The sequence below is a fragment of the Eutrigla gurnardus genome (assembly GCF_963514095.1).
Source record: "Eutrigla gurnardus genome assembly, chromosome: 10".
NCBI classification, from domain to species: Eukaryota; Metazoa; Chordata; class Actinopteri; order Perciformes; family Triglidae; genus Eutrigla; species Eutrigla gurnardus.
The window spans coordinates 13,140,727-13,158,260 of record NC_139924.1 but is presented as its reverse complement, the minus strand read 5'-3'; the positions used below and the strand labels follow the sequence as shown (position 1 = coordinate 13,158,260).

At 40.5% G+C, this 17,534-nt stretch overlaps 1 protein-coding gene across 2 annotated transcripts; it reads right to left on the bottom strand.

Annotated features, from left to right (window-relative positions):
* Positions 1-1,826: 1,826 nt before the first annotated feature.
* hif1al (hypoxia inducible factor 1 subunit alpha, like) lies at positions 1,827-15,654 on the bottom strand. 2 transcript variants are annotated; one of them, XM_084020114.1, is made up of 15 exons: positions 15,504-15,654; positions 12,295-12,485; positions 11,320-11,468; positions 10,785-10,869; positions 9,691-9,806; positions 8,864-9,048; positions 8,262-8,368; positions 7,808-7,955; positions 7,465-7,718; positions 6,818-6,966; positions 6,691-6,732; positions 6,211-6,368; positions 5,009-5,120; positions 4,179-4,302; positions 1,827-3,043 (listed from the first exon to the last, which is right to left on the bottom strand). In XM_084020114.1, exons 1-15 carry the CDS (start codon positions 15,536-15,538, stop codon positions 2,976-2,978), a joined length of 1,923 nt encoding a protein of 640 aa, XP_083876240.1. In that variant the 5' UTR covers positions 15,539-15,654; the 3' UTR covers positions 1,827-2,975. The 2 variants fall into 2 exon arrangements, with proteins under 2 accessions (XP_083876240.1, XP_083876241.1); XM_084020115.1 differs by having other exon boundaries at positions 11,320-11,465.
* Positions 15,655-17,534: the final 1,880 nt, after the last annotated feature.

Here is a 17,534-nt window from a genome sequence, read left to right as displayed (position 1 = left end):
TAAATTGGCTAGTACGCTGTAGATTCAGATTAATACAAAATGTAAATTGAGTCATAAATTATGATATTTTAGGAATTAAAATTGCAGCATTAAGGAAAACGCGTCTGCGTATGAATCAATCATTTTAATCCATTATTCTGAAACTGCAGTTAAACTCCATTTCCGTGGTTCTCAACCAGAGGTCCGGGGACCCCAGAGGGTCTTAGCGGGAGTTCCATAGGGTCCTTAGGAAAATAGGGAATACATTTTTTTCATTATTTAATTTCACGTCTTCATATCGAACAACCAAAATCTTCACAGGTTAAAATCACTGTCAAGTAAGACATTTATGTGATTTTCTTTTTTTTTATGACATTTTAGATCATGATTTTTATGAAAAATACTTTTTTTTACAGCATACTTTCCTATGGCTTTATTTGACTTTTTTCAACATATATTATGACTTTATTTGACTTTTTTTCAACATACTATACTATGACTTTATTTTACTTTTTCCAACATACTATATTATGACTATTTTATTTTATTCAATATAATATACTATGACTTTATTTGACTTTTTTCAACATACTATATGATGACTTTATTTTACTTTTTTCAACATAATATATTGTGATTTTATTTTTTACCTACCGTACTATGATTTTTTTAAAAACTTTTTTTCATACCCTTGCCAGCTTTTAGAGTACACTGTATTCGTTATGACAACTTATATTATGACATTTTGTCAGATTTTTGATGGAGTATACTTTATCATTTTCTGGACACAGTGAGTCATGACTTTTTTTTATGGTATAATATATCAGGGATGTTTTTATACTTTATGGTTGTTCATAACATACTACTCCATGACTTTGACTTTTTGATATACTATACCATGCCTTTCTAAACTTTTAAATACATTTTTGCAACATGCTATACTATGACCTATGCTATACAATAGATTGACTGACCTTATGACATTTTTTGGGGTCAAACTGTATATGTTTAGGACATTTTCAATAGTTTAGTGTTATCATCACCTTCCTTTCAGTCACTTATGTTGTCATTCTGACTTACGAAATGCACATTTCCCTACTTTTTCTGGTATATTCAGTTGAGAAATCAATGAACATTGAAGGTGACATCAGAATGAGATTGTGAAAAAAGGGTAAATTCAGTTACTCATTCAGGGTTGATGGGAACCTTCACCCAAAGCTCTTTATTGGTTCAGCCAATCGGGTGCACGTAGAGAGGAGAGTGGCTGAGAAGTCACTGCTCTATTCACTTATTATTAAAACATACTCCATGTTTTGAGAAGACGAGAGTACTCAAGCTGCGCAGGAAGTATTCAGATCTTCTCATGAGTAAAAAAAGCAATAATTAAATTAATTAAAGTCTTGCATTCAAAATTGCAGTATAAATGTTTTGTTTTTTGCACCAAAACATATTTGTAGTACTAACTATGCAGAATTGGTTAAATTGGAGTATAATTATTGACATTTTATTCAACGCATATTACAATGCAATGAAATGTAATAAAGTATAAATATGTATAAAAGGGAAATACTTGAGTAAATGCAGTTACATTTCACCACTGTTTACAAGTAAAAGTCGCTAGTATTTTTTTGTCAAATGTATTTAAACTATGAAAAGTAAAAAATATTCAATATATAATTATGGCCTCTATATTACAGCATGTTATTGTTGATGCATTCATGTGTAGTGTAGTTTAACATTTAGCAATATACCATGTATTATAAATATATTATTATTAAAGGTACCGTATGTATGTTTATAAAACATGCAAGTAAAGTACAAGTATTTCATAACTGTTCACAGAGATATTTTTTTTTGAAGGTTGTGGCTTCAGTTTATTCAAACGCACTCTTTGCTGTTACAGTTAACTTACAATCTAAAAGCCTTCGTGCACATTGATAGCAATAATGTGACTTTCCTGTTTCAGAGCAGCAGTGACGTGATGATCAAACCCTGACTGGTCGCCCTACAGATGGAGCGGCTCCTCCCTGAACCAGGTAAAGGTTTCAACTCTGCACACAGTTCCTGCCTCAACAGCTTTATTCAGCTTAAGAAAGCAAACAGGTCAAAACTGTAAAAGAAAAGTTAGAGAACTTGAAGGTTTATAACAGTCTGAGTCAAATTAAAAAGAGCAGTAGAACACTGAAAAAGTGTACTCTTGTTATACCTCGTAGATATGTTGAGGCACAATTTGTTACAAGTCATAAAATCAAACTCATCGTCGACACCAACATGAATACTCTTGCACAAACAAGCTCACACTAATTCTAAACCTTATCGTATTACAAACTACTGTGATTATAAAAAATAATAAAATGACAGATCAAGCAACATTGTATTTGTTTAAGTCCACTTTGTTTCCTCTGGCGTGAAACACAATCGTTTCACATGGTTGTTCATGGAGTTGTGTCTGAAATCTTTTCTGGGATCGCCTCACGCTGGCTTGTGGTGAGTGTCAGGTAAACCCCACCCCCCTGGCACCACAGGAACATTAAAACAAACGCAAACAAACTGAAGACCATATGCTTTAGGGAACACGGTAATAAAAGTGTAGAAAAATATGCCACTGAAATAAATGGTTACAATGATTTTTGCACATTTGCGTTGGCTAAAAGTTAAAGCAGAGCATGCTGGGAGTTCCCACGCATCATCATTATGTTTGATGTAATTAAGCTACATTTGTCTCACAGGACTTTTTCTTGGTTAGCACCAGCTTTGGGTTCCTGACATAAATCACTGATAAATGTAGAACAAGCAACATGGCAGTGACGGGTTAAAGAAGGCAAACTGCAGCATCTCCAGCTGCTTTACAACATGTCATCACTTCTTGTTTGGACCTTCCTGGTTCAGTTACAGGCAAAAAGGTCACGTTTGACCTCGCGGTGTGCGTAAATCTATACAGGTGTCTGGGTCAACTTTCTTATTTTGAGCACCGATTTGGTTAAGAAGAAGCTCCGTCAGGTCACAGGTGAGGGAGGCAGCGACAGGTCAGGTGGACGATGTGCAAATATGTCCCTCATCAGAGCTGGAAGAGAGAGAGAAACATGTGTGATGATGGCCTCTTTGCTAGTATCCCATAAGTCAGTTCATGTGATAACCATTTTTTAAATCCCACAGTATATAACAGGCCGTGAATGCAAAGTATAGTGTCGCAGCAATACAGTGTCACAAAAACTCTCTCTACTATACTATACTAATAGTCACAGTGCTGTATAATAAATACGCTTAATAAGTCACTAAACACATCATGGCATAATGTCAGAAGTCATTGTGTAGTAGATGGTTTTTTCAAGTGTTTTTTTCCTCAAATACAAAGTACAATATGTACATGACATAAAATTTGTCAAACAAAAATGAAAAAGACAAAAAAAAAAAAAATCAATAAAATAATTCAAGGCAGAAGGAAGCTAGACTTCTCTTGTCCTGTCACGTTAATTTACATATAGCTCATATCTTTGTGGAAGTCATTATCCAACACAAAAATAAAAAACATAATACCTTTAGAAAACTTAACATCTCCAACGCCATTCCTTTATACTTGTCCATAAATAACTGTTCATGACCTCCCCACTAACTAACACCAAAAGTGGATTTTCCGCCTTGTGTTAATCGCGTTTATTCGCGTCACCCGGGCTAGACACACAAAAGAGGAAGGGCAGCTACGCTCCATGTAGACACCGACATGCAATAACCACTTTTGTTGCTTTGTACATGTTGTGAAGTCTCAGATCTGCTGGGAAACCAAACGGCGTCCTGTCTGAGTTCATAACATCACCCAGAGGTGCTCGGTGGATTTCACCAAGCTGTATTCACTAACATCTAACACTCATCTAACAACATCTAATACAGAATTAACTACATAATGACGACGATTTGTAAAATGTCATGGTTTGTTAGGTCCGTCTGCAAGGCGATAAGCAAGCAACTTTTAAAATGCTAAAAAAGAGCTAGGCTATGCTAACATTGTAGCTGCTCCATAAACACTTAAAATATCATCATCGAGACCAAATAAAAAAATCATTCATGCCTCCTGATGAAAATGTGTGTATTCGCATCGTTGCATTTAATTTATATGTAATAGCGCTTCTCTATTATTGTGAACACACCTTCAGAAGTCTGAGGCTGGTTTCTCTGTTACTCTGTGTGTGCGTTCATCTTACCTGTATTTTCAGAGAGTCCCTGAATGCCTCCTAAAATAGGGTCTCTGTCTGTGAGCAGCTGACTGCACCCTCCAGGACCCGGGTCCAGAAACAGATCCGATTGGTCCATCTCCCCCAGACAGCCCTGAAGAAGGAGTAGAAATAATGGTGAAGTAAGTGAAATAATGGCAGCCTAAACAACAAAGCTTTAAGAAAACATCTTGAAGTATTTACATTAATTGGGGAGAAATCAGCCTGTGAATTACAAACTCCTTTTTAAAGGTAAGTATAATGATACATCATTGATTTTAAGCCAATTCAATGTGTCAGTAAATGTGCTAATTATTCCTGGTCATGTTCTGGACATTGTTTCTGCTGCTTCGTGTCACTTAGAAAGTGAAACTACTCAGAGTGACATAATCAGCCTGTGATCTGTGATTCAATGCAAACTGGATCAGATGTTTCATTCACCACGAGTGTCTCTAAAAGGTCAGACGGATTACATCGGTCCTAACCGCAGTCGAATTGATGATTTCATAAAGGGACTGATAATAAATATTTAAAGAAATATATGTTAAACTGCATGTTGGTTATGATTGAACTTACACCTCTTGTCATTCACAATGAGACGTTTACATAATAGAGAAAATAGCTGTAGTCATTTAAAGAAACACAGCTTGGAAGTCTACGAATTAGAATTAGGCTACAAAGTATCAGAAAAGTATGTGGGAGTATCTATCTCAAATATGTTCAAATACCCAGCTCTAGATCTCCATCCTGTCACAAAAATGATCTTCCTGTGGATCGCTTTTCTTCTTAAAGGTGCTGGATAAACATTTTCTCCCACTCACCAGTAGCCTGTGGCTGAGAAGAAGTTCCTCTTCTATTGAAGAAGGATGTTGTTTCGGTCTTTTGTCCTGAATCATCAGCTGGATCGGCATCTCCTCATCCGGGTTATGAATCCTAACACACAGACGGGGAACTGGTTCACCATTTGAAACCTCTGTTGTCTTTAAGACTTGCATCAGAACCTCTGTACTACCTGCATTTAGTGAGGGAAGTAGCTAACGTTGGCCTTCAGCCCAAAGAACAGCTGAGCTCAGAGGTGTGGACTCAAAAGACGTGGTCTTTAACACCAATGACTCGTGACTTCACTTGGACTTGAGCCTTTTTATACTTCAAAATACTTGACACCTTCCCCCAAACGCCCAACGATTTAAAAATGTTCCACGAATAAATTCATTTCCTGAAAATAACTTTTTTAGGATTATGTTCAGTCATACTTGTTAAACAATAAAAAAAAAACACATTATTAAAATGATGTCTTGTTTAGGACTCAAGTGCAAAGTCCTAACAATGACTTGACCTGACATCAGGCTGACATCCATTAGCCTCCAGTGAATAAGTGGCCTGAGAGGATGATTCAGACTATGCCTAGTTTGTCCTTATGTGGCCACCGTACAGTGGATGAACCCCTTTGATGGGACATGGACTTTCCTGTGGCGCCACCTTCAGGACAAACACATCCAGTTGTCTTTGATTTTCTACTTTTAAGACACCAAAACAACATAGGTTTTTTTTTACTGCATACAAATATTGGGCATCAGTCTCCTAGATTAGTAAAGATTGTTATCACCCCCTCCTATGAAACATACTGTAGTGAAGGCTTGTGTGATAAAAAGGATTCCAGCATTAATATTAAAAGTATTTAAAGCTAATCATAATTTTATAGCAAAAAAGGCGATGCTCACCCTAATTCTTTATCTCATTTACCTTGGCTTGAAATATATGGCAAATAAATGCATGATGGCTGCTCAGAAATAAATCAAATAATCATATTTCAACTCCCACGTTTCTCTCAAGATTAATTTATTAATATTGGACTGATGTATTATTTAAAGCACAAATCTATGATTAATTTGCCTGATGATGGACCGATGTTGCATCTTCTCCTACATATTCTATTTTTGCAGTATTTGCTTCCTCTCAGTTCAGCTGGTATTTTCTACACATATTTCCCCTGAAGTTTAAATGTACAGAAGGATCATCATACCGTTTCCTGCTCACTGAGGCTGCCGGCGTCACAGTCGAGGGTTGAGACGAAGACGACGCAGGTTTGTCAGCTTCCTCTGGCAAACTGCTGAGCACACTCAGCTGGAAGTCATCGTCCATGGAGATATAAGGAGCCAACATGTCCAGATCCATCATCTCCTTCTCCAGAAGAAAGCAAATTAAAGTCAGAGAGAAAAAAATAATAATAAAAACATTAGATATTTAACTTTTTCCAAATACAATTCAAGGCCCAAGTTGTGTTTTACACAACTGATTTAAATCAGGGTAATTTGCAGGTCAGAATATTATTTTAGAAAAACAACAGAACAATGTGTACAAAACTGTAAAAACATTTTTTTTTAAAAAGCATTCGTTCAAAGTAAGTTAAACAGTTATACAGAGTTCCCATAAGAGAGATGCACATTTTATACACATTCATTTGAAGAACATGGAACGGCCAAACGTCAAAAAACTTCTCCACCTCAAAGGTGTCCATCAGCTCGCTCTGGGGACGGTCGACACACTACAGATAAAGAGAGAGAAAACAGTCAAACCAGACTGAAGGTGAGGCTTTCAGAGCTTTAAAATGATGTAAGGCCTGGACTTACCGGCTCATGAGCAGGTGACGAGGCTGGTGGACTTGTGGTGCTGAAGATGGGTGAGAGGAGCTGTCGCAGCAGTGGCATGCAAAGGTCCTGAGGGTGGTCCGGCACTGAGTTTGGGTCGGGCAGACTACTGAACGACAGCTCGACAAAATCTGACGGAGACGAGAAACATCGAGACAAAGTGCTAAAAAAACACATTCAAGAAGGACATTAAAATACAATTATCAGACATTAAAGAGTCAATGGAATAGCGAGACTAATATAAAAATATAAAAACATAAGTGGGCATTCAGCCCAGATTTAGAAGACGTGAGAGTTTCATCAGACAGATATTTGGAGCATAAAAAGTGAACGCTGCTTCTCCATGTTTAGCTTTGACTGTGGGGACAGGAAGCAGGTCTGGATGGTTCATAACGTAGCAGACGATCAGAAATTAACCCTTCAGTGCTTTAAACCAACAGTGGTATTTGAATTATGTGACAGACAGGAACCAGAAGAAAGTAAAACCCCAGTCAGACAACGTGCTGACTGAACAAAAGTACAAAATGTATGTGTAAAGATGCATCTAGTTCCCGTTTTGGGCAGGTGATGAGATAGAAACCGTCAAGAGGAGTGCTCAAGTAAATATGAAAGTCTTCCGTCTGTCTCACCTTCTGTCTGCGGGACGATGGCGTCTCCATCCTGGGGAGCCAACAGAAACTCCTGCAGCTTGTCCTTCAGTTTGGAGAAGAGCACTGCAGCGCCGCTGGGATTTGCACCGGCAGTCGCTGAGTTGCTGATGTCAGCAGTCCCACAATCCTCTGGGTCAGGCGCCGGTGAGGATGCTGTGGGTGGATCAGCTTCAGGCACCCGGCCACAACGGACCTGCTCCGTGGAGAAAACAGAGTCTGGCTGCTCCACGGCGCTGCAGGAGAAGAAGACGATGTGGGAAGTTAAGCAGACGGAGACGCGACATCCTTCCACACCTCCCAGCGCTCGCTGCATTTTAAATACCTCAGTATGAAGTTGAGGCACACGATGGCCTCTGGCTGCGACGTCTTGCTGCTGTAGAGGACAGTTGCCTGAGTCACGGCCCAGACGAAGCCGCCGCTGTTTGCCAGGAAACGGTAATGTCTGGTGCTCACCTGACCTTTGGACAGCACTAAACCAGACAGATACACACACACACACACACACACACACACAGAAAAGAGACGGGTAACTAAGGGCTGGACACGAGGAACGAACATGGAGGACCAGGAGACTGTAGCGTAATATCCTCCTGTGTGTGTGTCGAGTGTGTTTACAGAAGATAATTCAGGTTTTAACTTTAAATAAAGAGGTTATACATTCTCTGTGGGTTTAAATATTCTACAACAAACGAAACAAAACAACTGGGGCATGTAATTATGGTGAAAAAACGCTAAACATGCAAATTTCCCTGAAACATTTATATAAATAAACTCACACGTGTGCAGGCTCTTGTTAACATGATCAGAGTCGAGCGCGTGATGAAACTTGTAGGCTGAGCGACCAATCAGGTCTTCAGGTTTGTATCCCACCAACTCTGTCACCCTGGAAACAGAAGAAAACCCACCCCTGAAGTTATAAAACAAAAAAGGTCTAGAAATCTCTATTCCCCTTTATTTACTTATCTCAAGTATTCAACATATTATAAAAGACAAGAAATACAACCATAAATCAGATTCATCCAGAAATTCAAATACATTGAGGAGCAGACAGAAGCAAAATGCTTATAAAATCCTGCCCCTACTTCATCATATGTCATAAAAAAACCCAAAGAAATATGTATGCTTTAATACATCAACAGTAAAATTCTATAATTTACCTACAATATTTCTCTGTGATTTTGTTTGATCAATAATCAGATTCAGATGTCCTCCTCTCTATATTGGTCACATTGTTTTCTTGTACCTTTTTTTGAATTGTAAAATGCTAAGGCTTAGTTTGATCTCACAATTTAAGTAAATATTCTGTTCTGTTTTGTCCTTCTAAAAGGAAAAGCCCTCTTTCCTCCGGCCTCCCACCACAGACAGGTGTTTATCCTACCTGCCCTCGCAGTGTGTGAAGTGCAGGTCCATGCTGTGGCGGGTGAGGAAGGTGCATGTGTCCAGAGGGAATTCCACGCTGGACGGGTGAGGAATGGGTTCACACAGCAGAGTCATCACTCTGCCTGCAGGGGGCGACGGGGAGCTGCCACCCAGCTGATGGATGTGACCTGTACAGTGGAGAACCTGCAGAAACAGAGAGGGCAGATTTAAGTTCCCCTGCAGGGAAGGGTGGTTGATAATAATATAATATGTGGTGCTTGTTTTTAGGAAGCTCCAGGGTCGATTTACATCCAAAAAAACGTCAAACTCTCCCAGTTTTGTGGTGAAAACTTTCACAATGCTAATGCTAAGCTCTCAGTGTTGAACACTGTTTCCCTGATGGGGGAGTTTTATTTCAACTTTTAGATCCCTTTTCAGTGCCAATCTCCACATAATGCATTCTAACACTAACTTTGTCCAAATAATACAATCTACTAATTATTATGACAATAATAGTCACATTACAACTCTTCACAGTCAAAATGCAAGTCTAGTCTTTCACGTTGATCACATCACACCAAGTCCATTCAATGCAAAGGCCTAATGGTTAAATATGGTTGTGTGGCTCTGCAAAGTCCGTCTATCATTATACATTTTCAACAGGCTAAAGTCTGGAACTTCAAATGATTTTAAGCTTATTTTTATCTATCCATCTAATTCCTTCCTCTGCTGTTACACCGGTCATGAAGAAACACTGCTGTAGGTGCATGTGTTCTTGGTTGGATCTGCACTTGACTTTGAGATTAGATTGTGTGGCTTCCTGTGCAGTCTTTGGTAACACTGAACCTTCCAGGTCGCAGACTTGATGTTGACTGTGCGCCCCCTGCTGGTCAGCGTGCTCTTCATTCGCAGGAAGAAGTTCCTTTCGCTCCGCTGTTCTGGCAACGGTTTCTTGCTCGAACCTGAAAGCGACAAAGCGAACGCAGTTAGCTCACAGACGTTTATCAACCTAAGATATTTAGCATTCATAAGACTTTTTAATATAATGATCAAAAGGCACAGTAACGAGCTGCGGGGGTCCTGTGAACAAATCAACTCTCATCTTCTCTGTATTTCATTTTTTGTGGAATGTTTTATAATGAGCCATGGGGGATGAAGCTGTCTGCATGCCACATAGTGTTTGATCGATTTTCTGAAAATGGAAGTGTCTTAGTACCCTAGTGCCCACCACACAATTTTATCTTTAAATGGATTCCAATTTGCAAAGATGTGCTGTTCCTCCCATAGGCCGAAAAAGAGATTTGCATAAGTTTCCCTGCTTAAGTCCCCTTTTTCTGTCTGTACAGTTTGTCCTCAACAAGAAAACATTCTTCTTTAGGAATCCACTCTGTGAGTTTGGAAATTAAGTCATTAGGAGGTACCACGTTGTAAGCTCGAGACCCAAAATAGTGTCTTTCATTATGTACAATATTACTATATCAGGACCCATTATGCATAGTGGCCAAAACAACCAATGTTCTGTATTCCTGCGGTCTTCTGTCGTCCCTGCTGTCTGAATGTAATTTTCCAACAAAAGGTTTGATTAGTAGTCAACAAATTTGGAAGTTCCGAGATAGAATTATTCCCACTGACGATCGGCCTACCCGGTGGATTATCTACATTTTTGTTGACTTTTTTGGGTGCATATAAAAGAGAGGCAATACGTGAATGTACTGTTCATTCTTAGAAATCCAGTTTTGTATTTTGGCCGTGTTGAGTAGCAGCTCTCTTCATGCTGTCTATTGGGTTTAATTGGGGGGTTGTCTAGTTGGCGCAGAGCCTCAGATATACACACCTCTGTCATATTTGAATATTAACACAGAATATTTGTTGACAGAGAGATAGCAAAGAATCTTCTTAAACTACAAAATGTAGTTGTAATAATAACTAGAGCGTCTGACCTGGACGTGGACTCAGCAGGTCTTTGAGCTCCTCCTGATCACAGGGATGAACAAAGTCATAAATACTCTGGCCCAGCAGCTCCAGCTGTAAACAACAACAACAGTCAGTGACAAACAAAAGCTGAGGAATCAGTGTGAAGTCATTTCATGGTGAATCATATATCTGATGTGACTCGGTTAAAGATTTATCTGTATTCACTTTTTAAAACAATGTCTCTAGTGCAGTTAAATTACTCAAAACAGACCAAATGTAATTTAATGAAGAAGGGGTTGAACCTTTGCTTAGGGAATGAACAGTGAATGTTAATAACTCTACAGTACCGTTGTTTATTTACGTTTGTGTGCACGTATCGTTTCCTAGTTGTGTTTCAACGCTGATCTCAAACAGAGCTAAGAATAGATTTTATTGGACGGCTTCTCTCTCCGCTCAAGTTACTGGTGAAGTCACGTATTCCCAGAGACTTACAGTAAAAGAGTCGGTCACACAGAGCAGTAACAGCAGCGGACTACGTTGAACGCAGCAGGTTGTGTTCACCTGTGTGATGCCAATGTGTCTGCTGACGTTTTCCGTCAGGTAGATGACGTCGCCCTCCTCAGTCATCACCATGACGAAGCCAGCCAGCGCCTGAGGATAGAAGGAATCCATCGGGTCGTCTTCCTCCTCCTCTCTCCCATTCTCACCTGCTGGGAAATCAGACAGCTGATTATTAGAGACAGAACAGCCCTGGATGAAATCTCCTTTTGGATTTTCATGGAGCAAAACATTTTCTCATGGCTGCTTAACTGTAACTCTGCATCGGTTGTGGACACCAGTTTACTTGTGTTACTCATTTATGGGGATGTCGCGATACTCAAAATCCACCACTTGATTTGACATTAGAATTGAATAATTATTGTATTTAGGCTGCACGGTGGTGTAGTGGGTACCACTGTTGCTTCACAGCCCGGTTCGGGCTCCTCCTGTGTGGAGTTTGCATGTTCTCCCCATGTATGGTCGAATATAAAGAATATTTTTAATAGGCAATAACAATATATTTCACACCAGTCAACAGGGAACAAACATTAACAAACTAAAAGACAATCTAGATGGCAGATTGAAGAGAGTCTCAGAGTTCATGAGGTACACCTGAATGCACCATGAAGTCCCTGTCGGCGCCCACAAGCTCTAACATCCATCAATGGCACACATTGATCTGGAGTTGAGATGGTGTGACCGCCATCAAAAAAATGCAATGAAACTGCGTCAGACAGCAGTCAGAGATGTAGACTGTGATACACAACCAGATACGGGAAACATCTGAGGCCGAAGAGAATGTCATTAAAATTGCATAATAACCATAAACCAAACTATTGGACACGTTCAGATTTGGACCTGCTGTTAGCAGGAGGACACAAGTATGTTACAAACAGTACAAACATCTCATTCTATGAGTGGCAATCGTATCATGAGAAAATCATCCCTCTATAAACAGGTCCTGTCCAGTCGACCAGCTGAAGACCTGCTTCTTACCTGGTCGGAGGTGGTGATGCATTCGCAGGTAGCTGAGGGCGACTCTCATGATGGCGGATTTGTCCAGGTGGGTGCAGACTCGCCGGGGGAACGGCAGATTGCGGGAGAGCTCATAATACACCTCTGTCTCCTGACTCCGCCTACACCTGGCCGCATCACGAGATCGCAACTTCCTCTGCTCCGAATTGGTCCTGCAAGAGGAAGGGAGGGACGAGCTGGGTGAGAATTACAGGGCTGCATCCGTCCGTCCCTGATGAGTGTTTCTGGTGTTTTATTACAGAAACACACCGGAAGAGACACGGCATCGCTGCTGCTGCCAGAGCTCCATTTAACTCTCCTCCACCGCTCGAGTCCAAGTGATCAGCAGAACTCTCTTTGTAGTCATGCTTGATATAAGCTGGTTATCACATGGCTTTACTATTTATCCCATTCCTCCATGTGCAACAACAACTTTGGTCCGAATTGCAAATGCACCATACATGTAAGTTTCTATCCTCCTCCGGTTTTCCCCTCAACAGAGTCTCACGCTCTCACGAACCATCAAGCGTTTGGTGTTTCTAAAAGGGGGGAGAGACATGATGACCCCTGCCTCTTTATACGTGCGACCTCAATCACAGAGTTCAGATCTGTTGACATTCCTGGATGTTTTTCCCCCAGAGTGGGAACAGAGCTGAACGTAAAAACAGTGAAACAAGTCCAAAACAGAAGAGAACAGAATGTTATTTATTCCACAACCGGGAGACTGTCCAGATCCTCCCTCCCTCCCTCTCTCTTCATCCATCACTGCACTGCTTTGGCCTGTATTTTAAAAAAAAGTGCTGACGTGATAAAAGCAGTGTTTCAATTCTGTCCTTTCTACAGTGGGCGGAGATACATCCAATTCAACACAGAAACCAAACGGTATGAATACTATGCTCCTCTTGAAAGACCACACACAACTAACTTAAGATAAGATATATGTAGCGTATATGTGTGTCTTACATTTACATTTGGCAGATGCTTTTGTCCAAAGCGACTTACTTTATTTGTCGAAAGAAACAACAACATATCATTGCCGATAAAGTAAGAGCAAAATAATCGTGTTAGGTCCTCATCGAGTAAAGTTGTAGCTGTTCAGCAAGGATACCTTAAGTACAACAGTGCTATGATCAAAGTGCTATTGGTAAGAACATTGCATTATACACACAATCAATGCATTATTTATTTTAGTTTTTTTTGCAGAGTCGAGGTGAAGTTTGAACAGGTGAGTCTGGAGACTTTTGTGGAAGATGGCAAGTGACTCTGCCGTCCTGACATCGGTCAGGAGTTTGCTCCACCACTGAGGCGCACATAATCAGGATGGTACCAGCTCAGCCTTATTAGGAGCAGGAAGGACCCTGTAGATGCCACTAAATCCTACACACTGTCCTTTAAATAGGACTGGACTATTAATGAGGTCATTTAAACAATCGCTAAATCACACATTCATCCCAGATGGCTTTACAATCCAGACAACGTAGCACTTCAATAGTTCTACATATCACTTTAATAGTACTACTACTACTACTTGCTAATAATAACCCATGAACGCTCCGACACTAACACAACAACAACAACAACTGTACCAGCTGGGAGGGGCTTCACAGCACAAAGTGTCCTTCGTCAGCAGAACTGCACACTTAATCATTATTTATAGCTCAGTGTGTGTGTGTGTGTGTGTGTGTGTGTGTGTGTGTGTGTGTGTGTGAGAGAGAGATCAAACTCTGCATCCCAAAACAAAACAAAGTCTGTGTACGTGTTCTGGAAGTTGAGCCGGTGTTTACTAGAAGAAGAAGTCCTGCCAAAGTTTGTGAGAAACACCCACACACGGCAATAAAAGGCTTCCAAGCCAACAAACACCTTCAGCTCCCCCCCCCCCCCCCCCCCCCCACACACACACACACACACACACACACACACACACACACACACACACACACACACACACACACACACACACACACACACACACACACACTTCTGTATAGGATTGTGTGAAGGCAAAGTGAAGGATCTTATTTACCGAGCATCCTCTACTGTCCACAAGCACAAATAGCAGACAGCCTATATTTTGTGATATTGAGTGTTAATAAATAAAGTATTTAGTGATTTGGACAATTAAATGCAATTGACAAAAATCTAAAATTTCCACAAAAAGAACAAGAATAATTGTTTTTTTCTCTCAATACAATATTCTTGTATAGGAAAAAAAACATGGGATTGGTGACATCAAGAGAACACTCTTATCAACACATTTACTCTCTCTAGCTATCTAACAAGGCAGGACACTAGAGAGACACAACAGCTAAATACATTAGATAAGATACACTTTATTGTCCCAAAGGAAATTTGTCAAAGTCTGAAAAGAATATCATAAAACACATCTGAGAGATTATTTCACTTTGAACTCACCGTTGAGGAACAGATATAAACCACATCCCCTGTTGATGGGTCAGGTGTAGTTTAAATAAGATTTCCAGCGGTGGAAGAAGTACTCACAAAAGTACCAAAGTACCATAAGTACTCATTATGCAGAGTGGCCCATTTTAACATAATGTATATTATGGAGGTTTTTAAGGAGGAGCTCATTTAATCACTTTGTCTGCTAGGTAGCTTGTGATTTCTCCCCAGAGATCAATATTACATCATGTGTTATTATGTATTATCAATCTGGATACAAAAGTAACGAGTAACTAAGTTATTGAATGAATGTAGTGGAGTAGAAAGTACAATATTTGTCTCTGAAATAGTGTGTGTGCGTGTATGTGTGTATGTGTGTGTGTGGGGTGTGGGGGGGGGGGGGGGGGGGGGGGGGGGGAATAAAGAAGCATAACATGTAAAGTACCTCAAATATGTACTCGAGTATAATACTTTAGTCAGTGTATTTAGTTGCGTTACACCAATGATGGTTTTAAGTATTTCATGAGCAGCTGAGACTAAAACACAACCAGCAGGACGTTTAGGCAGATGTTCAGCCTGTATTATGATCCCGGAACCTGGTGGTTTTAATGGACTCTGGTGGTTTTAATGGACCCTGGTGGTTTTACTGGACTCTGGTGGTTTTAATGGACCCTGGTGGTTTTACTGGTCGCTGGGACTCGGAAAGTTGCACCAAACACGCGACACACGACGCAACAGACAACGCGGAAATAGGAAACACATTACATGTGTGACTCGGTAGAGCATCTTACCGTTTGACCACGACTGAATCCTCTTTGTCCTTCATGTTAAAACCGACCACAGAGCAGCCGAGAGTGCTCTTTATTGTTGTTTCTTTATGTCCGGGCACAACAACAGACGCTTCACCCTCCGCTTTACTGAGCTAACGGCTTTAACGAGACGCTGTTTCCGGTCAGCTCTAAAAAATAAAAGTCGGGTCGGCTCGCAGTTATGCTGCCTTCACGTGTTAACGGAATTATAGTAAATACGAGTTTCGGACTCGGAAATTGCACGTGAACGCCCCCTCAGATCATGCCCGTCGAGGTCACTCGCCTCTCTTATGGAGTCAAACACGTCCGTTTCCTTCATTACTCCTCGGTTCATTTGTGTTGCTTGTAGCTGTGTGTTAATTAACGAATGAAGATAAACAAGGTGTGATGTCCTCAAACATGGCGACCATTACCGATAATATGTATGTACGTAAATGAACACACAAAACAGGTGACAGAGAGGAATAAAATACACTTCGAATTATTTTCTGCAGCCCCTGATTAAACTACGTTGGCTTTTTATGTTATTGTGTATTTATTATGTTAAGATGCTTAATGTAATTAATTTACCTTTCATATTTTATTTGGTTGTCATAACTCTATTACACACTGGAGTCGTGATGAATGTCAGTCTGAGTAACAATCTTCAATAAAGAGAGAGCTCACTTGATCATAACAAACATTTTTTCCTAGCAGAGCTTTAATTTTTCTATTTATTTAAGTTTCTTGGTGTTACTTTCTGTCGCTTGACACATGCGCGAACCCAAACCGACGTTTGGAGTCACGCCCCTCGGTCACGTCGCCATGCTGGCTTCTCTGCGAGCGTCGTTTTCTTCTTCCACGGACGCAGAGAAGAAGTGAAGCTGGCTGGATGTATCTGAATCGCACTCTTTTGCATTATTTCCTCTATTCCATCATTGTGTCTGGTAAAAGAAGGTTATTTACTTGAGTATCTGCATTAAATGCTAGTTATACTATATATACTGATGTGTGTGTGTGTGTGTGTGTGTGTGTGTGTGTGTGTGTGTGTGTATCTGTGTGTGTGTGTTTCTTTATGTGTTGAGCTAAAACACTTTTTAAAAAGCCTCTTGGATCAACTGGAAAATGCATCATCAATACAATACACCTTAATGCAGCAGTAACATTAATCCAGAAACATCATATAAAATAGTAAAACACTAACAAGGAACATTTTACTGAACTTTAAGATTGGTTTTCAATGTAAAAAAACTAAAACAAAATTAAAACATCCATCCATCCATCCATCCATCCATTTTCTTCCGCTTATCCGGGACCGGGTCGCGGGGGCAGCTGCCTGAGCAGGGACGCCCAGACTTCCCTCTCCGGGCTAACGGGCTGCACGGTGGTGTAGTGGGTAGCACTCTCACCTCACAGCAAGAGGGTCTCGGGTTCGATCCCCGGGTCGGCCTCGGGTTCCTTCTGTGTGGAGTTTGCATGTTCTCCCCGTGTAAGCGTGGGTTCTCTCTGGGTTCTCCGGCTTCCTCCCACAGACCAAAGACATGCAGGATGGGGATAGGTAAATTGGTGACTCTAAATTGCCCGTAGGTGTGAATGGTTGTTTGTCTCTACATGTCTCCCTGTGATAGACTGGTGTCCTGTCCAGGGTGAACCCTGCCTTCACCCAATGACAGCTGGGATCGGCTCCAGCCTCGTGACCCTGAATACAGGATAAGTGGTAGAAAATGGATGGATGGATGGATCTGTAAAGTAACTAAAGCTGTCAGATAAATGTAGCGGCGTAAAACTATTACATGCATATATGATATACTGAACCAGTATAATGTGATGAAATATATTACAGGACACACGCGATCATTCAGGTTGAACGTTTTAATAACAGATCTCCATATACAAACTGGATACAGTGACGTCGTTCTACCACCAGAACAGACGTAAAGTGTGTGAAAACGTGTGTGTGTGTGTGTGTGTGTGCGCATAACTGTATGGTGATAATAGAGAATGCATATTTTAAACATGCACACACACACAAAC

Coding starts and splice junctions, on each gene's coding strand:
- hif1al (XM_084020114.1), bottom strand. CDS start 15,538: ATGAAGGACAAAGAGGATTCAGTCGTGGTCAAACG. Junction 11,469..12,294: donor GCATCACCACCTCCGACCAG/GTAAGAAGCAGG, acceptor CTGATTTCCCAG/CAGGTGAGAATGGGAGAGAG. Junction 3,044..4,178: donor GGGACTCTCTGAAAATACAG/GTAAGATGAACG, acceptor TCTCTCTTCCAG/CTCTGATGAGGGACATATTT.